General features: G+C 38.7%; 1 protein-coding gene across 3 annotated transcripts in view; it reads right to left on the bottom strand.

The window, feature by feature from the left end:
* Positions 1-11,616, bottom strand: part of specc1 (sperm antigen with calponin homology and coiled-coil domains 1) — a 91,142-nt gene that overhangs the window by 47,027 nt on the left and 32,499 nt on the right. For all 3 annotated transcript variants that reach the window (XM_023342326.1, XM_023342327.1, XM_023342329.1), the window contains one exon: positions 571-2,120. In XM_023342326.1, the coding sequence (XP_023198094.1) occupies positions 571-2,120 (1,550 nt within the window). The remainder of the gene's footprint in view (positions 1-570; positions 2,121-11,616) is intronic.

Raw genomic sequence — 11,616 nt, 5'->3', positions numbered from 1 at the left:
ATGAATGTGATCAAGAAACGTTCACTCCTACATTTACTTGAATAACTTTTAGAAAAAATTTACGTTTAAAACAATTTTATATACTACATCTTATATTTTAGTCTATCTGATCACATAAGCTCAAAAATAAATCAGACCACTACTGGTTACTCACTGAGACTTGATGGAGGTTATTCTACCAACCTCTGGTCTATTCAGACATAGAGCTGCTGGACTCTGTGGCCCCATGACAAACATGGTGGCTTATCAATAATAAACAAAAAGGTACCAACCACAGCTACAGCTTCAATGATTAAAAATGTCTTACTAAGGATCCAAACATATTTAACCAAAAAGCATAAGATTAATACAAACACATTTAGGTATTTTATATTTTAGATAGTGTTTTATTGTGAGTTGTTTATTGCAATGTGCAATTTCGTTCTTTGCTGCTGAGACACATCATGAATTTTCTCATAGTGGGATCAATAAAGTGCATGCGTGTCTATCCGTCTATTACAGTAATTAAATGCTGAATCCTTGAAAAAACAAATCCAACCTAAGTCGGTGTGTAAACGTCTCCCTCCGTACCTTTGACACTGTGCCTCGCACATGCTCAGTCTCAGCCTGGGCCTTCAGCAGCTCCTGTCTCAGCTCGGTCAGCTCCATCTCCAGCTTGTCCCTCTCAGAGTGGGCCGTCTTCAGCATGTTCTGAAGCTCGGTGCTGTCACTGGCGCTCTGCATGGCTTTCAGCTCACCGACCTTCTGCCTCTCTATGTCCACCTGCGCCTTGAGCCTACTGTTCTCCAGTCTGAGACACTCTGCCGTGGCTTTGTGTTCCTCGGCAGCTTGCGATACCTGACTGCTGCTTTCCACTTCCTTGTTCAGCTGGGCCTGCAGCCTGTCCAGCTCCTCCTTAAGGCAGCAGACTTGACCCTGAGCCTCTTGGTGTTCTTCTTCCAGAGCCCTCAAGCTGCCAGTCAACTGCTGCTGGATGTCCACTAGTTTTTCCCGTTCGAATCGAGAGCTCTCCACCAACTCAGCGTACCTCTGCTCCAACTCGGCCAGCCTCGGCCTTTGGCTCCCCAGCTCCTGCTCCCTCTGGGCCTGAGCCTGAGCCTGCTCCTGGACTCTGACAGCAAGCGTCTCGTTCTTCTGAGCCATCACTTCCAGACGTTCTCTCTGCTGCTGAAGTGACGTCTGCAGAAGGCGCTTTTCCTCCGCCAGGCGCTCGTTCTCAGTGGTTAGCTCCTGCACCATCTGCTGCTGGTCGGCCAGTTCCTGCAGTGTCGCCTGCAGCTCCTCTGCTGTGCTGTGATGGCTCTCCTCCATCTTGTGGATCTGCTCTGTTAGTCTCTGCACTGACACATCCTGACCCCCTGACTTGTTCGCCGTTATGTCATCGCCGCTGACAACGCTGCTGCCCGATTCAGAGCGAGATGGGAGCTTCTCGAACTCCGAGGAGTCTGGCGATGGCGAATCCTTGGTAATGTCGGAGCTGGAGGAGACGGAGGTTTTGAGTGGGCTGGCAGTGGGGACGAGTTTGTCCTTTTGGGAAGCTGAAGGGTCTGGAGGGACGCCATTCACCAAGGTAATGGACGAGCTTGTCTTTTTATTGGAAAGAGGAGAAGCTTCCAAGCAAATCAGCTTTTCCTTCAATGTTTGGTTCTCTTCTCGTAGTGCTGCTAGCTCTCTCTGGAACCTCCCGTTCTTCTCCCTCAGCTCCCCAACCAGGACAAGGGCTTCAGCCACCTGCCCCTGCTCATCATCAGCAGCGTGCGCTTGGTCTGAAACCGAGCTGGTAGAAGGCAAGGACGAAGTAGCGGAGGTTTTACTCTTGCAGCGCTGCAGCTCTGTCCTTAGATTGTCGATCTCCAAGTCCTTCGCCTTAGCTTCAGCGAGAAGCTCCTTTACCTGGCTCTCAAGCAGGCCCCTTTCCTGGCTCTCCGCATCCGCACGGGTCTTAGTCGAGCTACGCGTCTGCTTTGCCAGGGTGGAGAGGCTGGAGGTGCTGGAACTGGTAACGATTCTCTTAGTAGAGGAACTCCTCAGCTGATCTCTAAGGGAAACCCGATCTCTTGTTATAGAGGAGGAGATTTCTCTCGGAGCAGGAATTCCAGACTTCTTGGTCGTCTGCACACCTGCAACACAAAATCAAAAATATGAAGCGTTTAATCAAGTCCATAATGTGCAGTTTAAATAGCAATTGTGTAAAATAGGAATGTTTATTTGTACATCATGCACAAGGCAATTGAAAGCAGTTTCAAGAAAAAGAAAAAGCAGGTTAAGATAAATTACACTCAAGATATGAAACACATTGAAAGAAAAACGTCAAATTCAAATATGACAAGAAAAGACAAATGTGAATTAAAAACAAAAGAAGTGATAAACTTTGACCTTTTCTGCAAAACCTCCTTTAAATGAGACAACAGTTTCTGTTCATCTCAGGTTTTTAGAGAAGTTGTTTTAGAGCTGCATGCAAACTAAAAGTTGTCTTTGTTTGCAGTTTACTTCTTTTTGCTAGTTTAGTTAATGGGTGCACAATATATCACAAATATATTGTCATGTCACTGTATGAAATATGTGCAATATTCATATACAAAAGGGGTGTTTGGAGTGATATAGCTGTGGGCCAATATTTCCCAAGTTTTATCAACTTGCAACTTAGCAACTTGGACAAAATTTCACAGCAGCAGATGTTCACACTGGACACTAATGACATTAACCAAAATCATAATTGTCACAGATTTATGGTGAGGGAACCAGAAACTAGGCATATAAATACATATTTTATCATTGCAGTATTTTCCAATATCACGAAGTCCTGGTTTAGTTATTTGTTGCATGTCTAATAAGTACAGATTTATTTAGGCTCGAAGGATGTTTGGAGCCTTGTAAGACCAATAATTTTATATCATTCTAATTTTGTAAACTGCAAATCAGTCACAAGTTGAGAGCTGATCTGAAACTTTAGTAAATTTTCTGGATTAAGATGGAGAAAAACGACCCATCCACATACTGATATTATGGAAGAAATCACTTTTTGATTGTAATGTGTGGTGATGGGCACAAAGAGAAAAATATTGTTGGGTGTCATAATCATAAGTAGAATAATATAATAATACACATAAGATATGCTGTAACAGTACAAATGGGGAAAAAAATCTGCAAAATCTACTGTGTAAGAGTAACAATTTTTAACTATGCAAAAAAAATATATCTGTATTCCAAATCTATTCAGTTTGACTATTTAGTTAAAAGTTACAAATATGAATTCTTTATTTTTTTATGTCTTATAATCTATATTTTAGTTTTTAAAAACGTTGACACGAATTTCATTATTTGATTATATTATTTTTATATTTGCATTGTGGTTTATATATATATATATATATATATATATATATATATATATATATATATATATATATATATATATACACACAGTATATACAGTATATACTGTATATACATAAAATTACATTTTCTTTGGTTTTTTTCTCACAACACAGTTGTGTTTTATTAATAACTCACCCACTGTCATTTTATTTCTTCATCTTTGTTATGCTGACTTTGTTTATTAATATATAATAATGTATATTAATATCTCATGTTGTTTTATTTTTTTTAATCTTGTCTGCAGATAAAAATTGACTGATCTGTTTTTGGATGAAAATAAGAAAACCTTCAAATCATCCAAAAACAGAGGAATATTGTGACATTTTGTGTAATTAGTTTTTTTTTTCCAAAATGTAATCTGAAATATCTAGAATGTTACTAAATGCAAAAAATCAGATACATGTGTGATTTCTTTTTCTTCTCTGTTTCATAAATGATTCATGATCTCCTTAAGATAATCTGCCACTGTTCTTAAATGAGGTTTTGGGAACTTTCAAGAACGTTCTGACACTGAAAACAAAAGATTATTAGTATCAGCATTCAGCTATGCAGGAGTTATGAATAGAGAGTTTGTCACATTCATAGTTGCATTAATCAGCACTAGGATCACTGTGGCCCAGTCACAGATTGTTCTCCATTCAGACAGCATCACATCTGCCTGGTTGTGTGTGTTGCTGTCATTCATGACTGTAGAAGAGCTCAACTTTGGCATTTCAAAAAGCATCAATGTGGGTCACAGGGATGAAACCTTTTCCAGAGCCCTCTGAAATATAGAGTATTTACTGACGCTTGGCATGAGCTGGATGTTGCCTGAAAATACTGTATTGTTTGTTTTAGGACCATCAGCAAACAGCAGCACAGACACAAGAGAAGCGCTTGTTTCAAAGGATGACAGCGGTCGCTGTGCACGTGGAGCATTGAGGCACAAAGCAGCTAAAGCAGTGAGCGGACAAAGATAGCAGTGTGCGTGTATCACATTCCCGCATCATCATCAAACCCACAAAGCGAGAGGCAGACAGACAGACAGGCTGTGTCAGGAGATAGACAGCGCATCTTCCTGATCAACACGGTAACACACTTTCAGTAAACACAATACACACACGCACAATCCCCGAACAAATGGCCCAGTTTGGAGTGAAAATCCTATCCCCCAGTGGAATAGTCCGTCACTGATAGACACATTGCAGAGCATCCTCTTACTGAGAAAGCAAGAACTGCCAACCGTGGCACATTTCTGGGGCAGAGAGCTGTTTAGCATTCCTCTAGTAAGAGGCTGTGGCTGCAGACTGAGGGGCTTCATATTAATTAATTTTAAGCATTACAAATATGTAAATATATCTATCCATCTTAAGAAAACAAACAGATTTATGTAGGAGGCTGAACAGCATGCCATCCGGATGAAGCAGCTACGTCACAGGGGAAACTTTAAAGATCCTATGGCTGCCATTAAACATCCACAGTCACTTATGTCTGAAATTCACTGGGAGAAAAAAATCCTGAGTGGCAGAATGAGGCCAATGTGCGCTGCTAAATTATGTACTCTTCTAGAAGACGTAAAAGCTAAATCATCACAGTGATATAAATTACTCTTTACTGTGCACTGGAGGAAGTCAAAGGAGATACGACACAACAGTTCATCCCCACCTCAGACGGTTTTCATGGCTGTCATTAGGTTCCCAAATGACAGAGGCAGTATTATGTGTTTTCAACATAAATAGTCCTATTTTAAAGCACAATTAAGTAACTATGTTACCTTCAGTCGTTATAAAAATGTCTTATACGTCAAACATGACTTAAAAGAAATGCAAACACCTTGAATTGAGCCCATGTCTCTTTAAGAAGCTTCTGTTTACAACACTGCCTTCAGCACGTCATCACAACAACGTTCTTCTATCAAGCGTTTAATGTTTCACGGCCTCATATGATGAGCTCATGCATTTCCACCAGGTGTTTGCTAATTGTTGCTGGCTAGTCTGAAGGAGCTGAGTACAAGAGACATGCATACAAGAATCTAAGCAACACTCCACAAATATTTTTGATGAGGGAATAAAGTAGTCACTCCCCCATACACATTTGTTACACTCATCAATTATAGTTACAAATCTGACATCAGCACTGCAGGTCAAAGCTTTACAAAAAACAGGCAGAACATCTACTCAAAAATCCTGGTCGGTAAACATCCTTTTTTCCATTTCTTTTAAAGACCCTACACCATCTGAAGCTTAAAGTCACTGATTATTAGATCACAAACCTTTATAACCTGACATCACCACAGCTGATCATGTGCACAAAGTAATGTCACCAATGTTTCTCTTAAATTTTCTTCAGACAAAAAAACAAAAACAAACTAAATACATGCTGCTCAAGTTCTGCAGTTGTTTTCAAAAAGCTGGATAATTTTGTATTATTTTTATATAAACCCTGCAACAAATAACCACATTAGAAAGCAGAAAGAGTTGAGGTTAGATTTTACGTAAACAAAGAAAAAAAGAGGACATAAAACATGGTTATGGTGGATTAAAGAAAGGAGAAAGTAAGAGATAAAAAGCTGTAAGGACAGTACAGCAAAGACGGCAGTGAAAGAGACAATTAACCTCCAATTGCTCCATTGGAGCTGGTCTGGGGCCATCTTTGAAAGACTCCCAGGAGAGTATGACCAGACTATAGATTTTTATTACCTTGTTCACTTAGGTAATAAAAACCTAAGTGAACAAGGTCCAAAACATTATTCTACATTCTCTCCTGATTAAGAAAAAAAATTATAATTACAATTTTAGTAATTTATTCAAGCAAAACTGTACTTGTGAAAGACCATTAAGCGTCGGCCGGTTAACGGCATTAAAGTATACTAATGTTTTAGATAAAAGTGTAGTAAAGAAATTTCCATTGCATCATTTGTACGTGTTAATTTCTTTTAGTGGTAATGGTCACCTATAATGGAGTTCTAAAAGTGCCTGGGTTTGAAACTGCTAAAACTTTTCTGCACCTCCCTTGCCTTTTGCTACCACTCGTTAGATAGCTAAAAGAGAATCCTATATTTTCACAAAATAGTCATTTTGGAAATACTAACAAGTTTGAAAATTATGGGCAGTCAATGTATGGACACTAGAGGATCAACACCATCACTCCTCTGGTAATGCAGTTTTAAACAGTAAGACAGCAGCTGCATGCATATTAAACAGCTGATTGCAGGCTAGTTAAAAGATAAACCAACCAATTAACTAATGACAAAAATCAGCTTTTCGGTCTTGGCCTGAAGACTAGTGTTGAGACTACATATTCAGTCTTAGTTTTGTCTCAATCTCACCAACAATTTTACTCTTCCACCTCCAGTTACTCTGCCAGCAGTTAACGTTTAGCTGGATGTATATGCTCTGAAATAGCTAATTTGTTGTAGGCTAGTTCGCTAACCAAGCTTGCTGACATGTTATTTTACATTGGCAGCAACAACTATATGATTATTGTTTCAGCAATGGTCTTGAAAATGGTCTCTCATTGGCTCATGGAGTAAGTCTGGTCTCCCTCAGCGTCTTGGCATTCTCTGCTTTTGGTCTTGACTCAACTATAGTTCTATTTATCAAAATTAAAATTATAGTAAACATGACAGATACCAGTCTAACTGTAACAGTTAATATATGGTATTGCTCTACAAGTCTGCAAACATGAGGAATGCATGGCGCTTTTCTGTTTGAAATAAAATCTGTTACATCACGCAACACATTTTTGAAAATGTGGTACTTTAAGGTTATCACAAACTAACATAACATACTTGCTCATACCTAAACAATTAATTTAGATCGTGAACCAAATAAAGAACAAGACCATGATATTCTTAAGCTCTGCAAAAGACATATTTCTCCTTCTGGTGCCAGGCTATGAAATACTAACGCAGACAACCATTAGTTTAGCGTAGTGAAGTCTTTTATGTATGACTCGGCTCAGTAACTCCTCCAACGAGGCAGTAAATCTGGGTCGCAACATGGCTCACAGAGGAGTAGCGCTCCTCTAGCAACAAATAAACTTGTGCTGTCTGAAACCAGCAGCTTTTACTGATGCCAGCACAAAATTAACAACAAAAACAGATTTACAGCAGCTTGAATAGAGTAGCATACACTCCATACATTAAATAATTTCCTTAACGTTTAAAGGCCAACTTCCAGTAACCCAAATGCATTTGTTTATTTAATAAAAGGTCATATCCTCAGTCACAGCACTGAACTGTACAGGCTTCATTCTTCCTAATGGAAATGAGCTTTCAAATCACACCAAGAACCTTTTGTCTGGAAAGCGTCCAGCACCAGCCGGATAGCTGGGGCCAGCATGCCAGCCAGTCAAAAGGTGACAGGGTGCATTGTGAGCAAAGTGTGGAGAGACTTCACTTTACAGAAGGGAGGGCGACGGTTGGAGTCATGATGAATTAATGACTGCAGGTGGTCACAGTGTCACAAGTTGGCATCTGTAATGACGCACTGGCATCGTGAAAACAAACACACGCTGTAGAGGAAACGTGCTCCGCCGCTCCCATGTCTTCCTCTCTAGGTGTGTGGAAGTGTAATGGGAACTTTTTTGTAATTCAGATGAGAACATAGGGGAAAAACCATAGTCTGTGTCCATGGCCTTCCTGTAGTCAAAGTTACAGGGAATGAAATCGGCGCCCATCGGTAAACTACCAGGACACTCAGGCATTCCTGTCCTCTTACACAAAAGAAAGGACTGCAGACAGAGCTGAGCCTGCCTGACCGCAACAGTGACTGAGCAGAGATAAGTCCACTTGGTCCAGAGTGCCACTAAAAACTATTCAGCTATTACTGTTAGGACATAAAAATCTCTTTGTTGACTAGAACATTAAAAAATTTCCGCTGTTAGAAACATCAAAAGACTTTGTATTACAACATAAAACCCCCGTCACATCAAAGTTTATAAGAAGCTATTTCACCACATCGAAGGCGATTTATGAATACAAAAAGATCTTATTCACACAAGGTAAATATTAACTATTGTAAACTTTTTTTCCTACGCCTTCCAGGCTCTATATCCCCAAAAGAGCTGCATACCCAACTCCTAGCAAGAAGTCTAGCCGATTCCCTCTACTGAAGGCCATCTACCCTTGTTTGAGGTGTTCGTTGTCAAATATTAAGGTGAAGTTAGATTCTTCATCTTGTTGAAGATTCATTTCTGTCCGTGTCTTCAAGGAATTACCTTCACAATAATTCTGGGTTTCAACTACAAAAAGGTAGCCTCCTTCCTTCAGTTCAGGGGTCAGTCTGAGCCTCAAGTGGATGAGTTCAAGAATTTTGAGTTCAATCCTGAACTCTTATATTCCTTAATTTAATCAGGTAAACCCCATTGAGATCTAGATCTCATTTTCAAGAGGGACCTGAGCAAAAATTTGCAATACATAGCAACCTGGTTACAAGATAAAAAAATAAAATAAAAAAAATGAGCAGGAGGACTTGGAGACAAAGTGCAAAGCTCTCAATTTAATGGGTCGCCTAAATTCAAACATAAAAGATGCCGTATAAAATCATTTAAAATGAGTTTCCTCAGCTAACTGTGTTAAGCTATAGAGAGGAGGGCCACCATCCAGTGGGAGGTCAAGAAGAGCCACTGTTCCCTGCAGAACCTCCTGCAGGGACTTTAAATTCCTCCTTACCTGGGAATCCCTCGGGATACTCCATTAGAGACGAATGTGACAAATGTCTGCGTTTCAGTCCTCAACCTGTCACCCCTTTCTTTCAGATAAGCAGAATCAATGGATGGATAATTTCTTTGGGAAGTTCAAACCAAACAACATGGCTACCCTGCATTTGAAGGCACCATAAAGAATGACTAAGCATTATTAGTCATTATTAAGACATTATTAATAAAAACCATAAACAAAAACCTGTAAGTACCATAACAGAGTTGCTAAAATGGACTAGTCACGCTATTCTTTTTTTAAGATAAGAAAATAAACATTGTATTGCCCAAAATGCAATAACAGATTTCCTTTAGTGTACGCTTGATCATTTGTAGATTAATAGGTTAATTTTTACATTAATCGATTAATAATCAGTTGGGAAAAGGTGCTTTCTAGGAGATTTTTTTATTTTTAATAAAAAAATTTTAACAGAGTTCCATCCAGGTGAAGCAGAGACAATACCACTTGAGGAGTTCTGGGTAGAACATATTTAGAGTCAAAGATTTTTTTGCATCTTAAATGCAAAAAAAGGCCAAAACTATGTATAGTTTTTTTTTGAGTCTGTAGACTCCAGTTAATGATTAATCAAATACTAAATTAGTGGCCACTTATTTCAACAATCAATTAATCAGATTAACTGTTCAAGCACAACACAATAAATCCTCCTAATTTCATGAGAAGGTACCGCTTATAAACAGTAAACATGGCCAATCTGCATCAGCTACAACTATAAGGGTTTTAAGATAATGAATTGGAATCCATTAGTTCAAACCTGTAGTAGCAGCAGTGTTAGCCATTCTGAAACAAAAAGTATTAGATTCTCTATACAATAGTGGCTGCTTACATCAAATTAAAAATTTATAAGCCATTATAAAGCCATCTGAGAAACAATAAGTATCCACCAACCATCATATTTTTGATTTGAGGCCATTACTGGCACACAAGAGGCATGTTAATCAATTATGCAAAATATTCCCCTGGGAAAATTTGCATGCCCTTAATAAGACATACATATGGAGTTTTCACTATTTGATTATACAGTTATATTTGCCAGCGCTTTCAATAACCAGCAGGTTTTAAAGAAGTCAATCATGTCCTATACTAAGACAAAGTGTAGTAAAAGGTCAGACACCTAAAATCCAAAGAGCCACAACAGTCTTTGATGTGGATGCTGTTACTGAGTGGAGACTCGAAGTTGGCAACTTCAGTATCGGTGAGTTGCTTAACATAAAGTCAGAAAGTGCAGACATGTGAGAAGCTATTTTAAAGCAAGACAGTTGGACAATAGGAAGGCTAAACAGAGTACAGCAAAGCTCTGTTTTATCCTATTGTGCTTCCAACTTTTGTCTGTTATTGAACAAACTGGATTGGAGCAGGTTGGCAGGCATTTGGAAATGGAGTTAAGGTAAGGATCCTTTCTCTAAGGAATACAAAGACAAACTGTTGTTTTAGTAATGCTAACTGTGCTAATTGCTAACAAAATACTAAAGACTAGTTAAAATGTTGACTTCAAATTATTTTAATTTTTGGTTTATAATGATAGTAAAACTGCATTTTATAGCAATAGTTCTTTCACACGAGCAGGGAAAGCTACCTTTTCTCCTAATATAAATAACAAATAGCTGCTAATGGGAGAAAAGACAAGAAATTGTTTCTCCATAGCAGAGAGCCCTGGGCCTCTGTACGAAGCAAAATGTTGTAGTACAAGGGGCTGGTTTTCTCCAGGCTACAATAATGTAGCTCTTAAAGAAAAACTGGAATCAACTAAAATCAAGGTTGTGAGGTCAAAGCTTTACAAAAATTGTAGATTGGGAATTGATTCCAAACATTTGACTGGTGCGTCTTTAGTTAAGTCTTTGGAAACATTAGATTTGCTTGAGTCTGACCATAAAAAGGATGGTATAAGACATAGAATATGCTACATGAAACAAATCAAAAAGAGTACGTAAAAAGATCAAAATAAAGACCATATCATTTTAATATAATACAACCTCTCTTCTACAGATTATAGCTTAAGACAAAACCGTTAATTTACTTCAATATAATCAGTCTCACTAGAGATAATGTTATGCAGCATGTTAATAAACAGATCAGAAGACATAAATATCACCTTTTTTTGACAGTGCTGACCTCTGATGCTTTGAGACTTTTATTACTTTGTGATTGAATAGCATGAGGATCGTTTAACCACTTCAGAAATAACGGATTCAGTAAAAATCCTTATCTTCGTGAGTTATTTATAAGACATTGTGACTGGGCAACATGCAATACTGGGCAATTTTTTTACTGTGTCTTTGTCCTCTGCAACAGAAAATGCGATAAATAAATGCAAACCAAATGTCAACGAGACTGTATCAGTACTGAAGTGTTAGTGGTCTGATCTTTGTTTGGGTTATTCTTCCCAAGATAAAACCAGCCCTGAACAACAGACAGCATCCACATTCCCAAACTGCAGATGAACCACAGCCAGCTGCTGACAGATATAAAAACCACATCAGGATAAGCTGAATTTGGTATGCACTAAAAGTGGAATCACAGTCCTGGCTGACGGAGCATGA

The sequence above is a fragment of the Xiphophorus maculatus genome, chromosome 11 (assembly GCF_002775205.1).
Source record: "Xiphophorus maculatus strain JP 163 A chromosome 11, X_maculatus-5.0-male, whole genome shotgun sequence".
NCBI classification, from domain to species: domain Eukaryota; kingdom Metazoa; phylum Chordata; class Actinopteri; order Cyprinodontiformes; family Poeciliidae; genus Xiphophorus; species Xiphophorus maculatus.
This window is presented reverse-complemented; position numbering and strand designations above follow the sequence as displayed.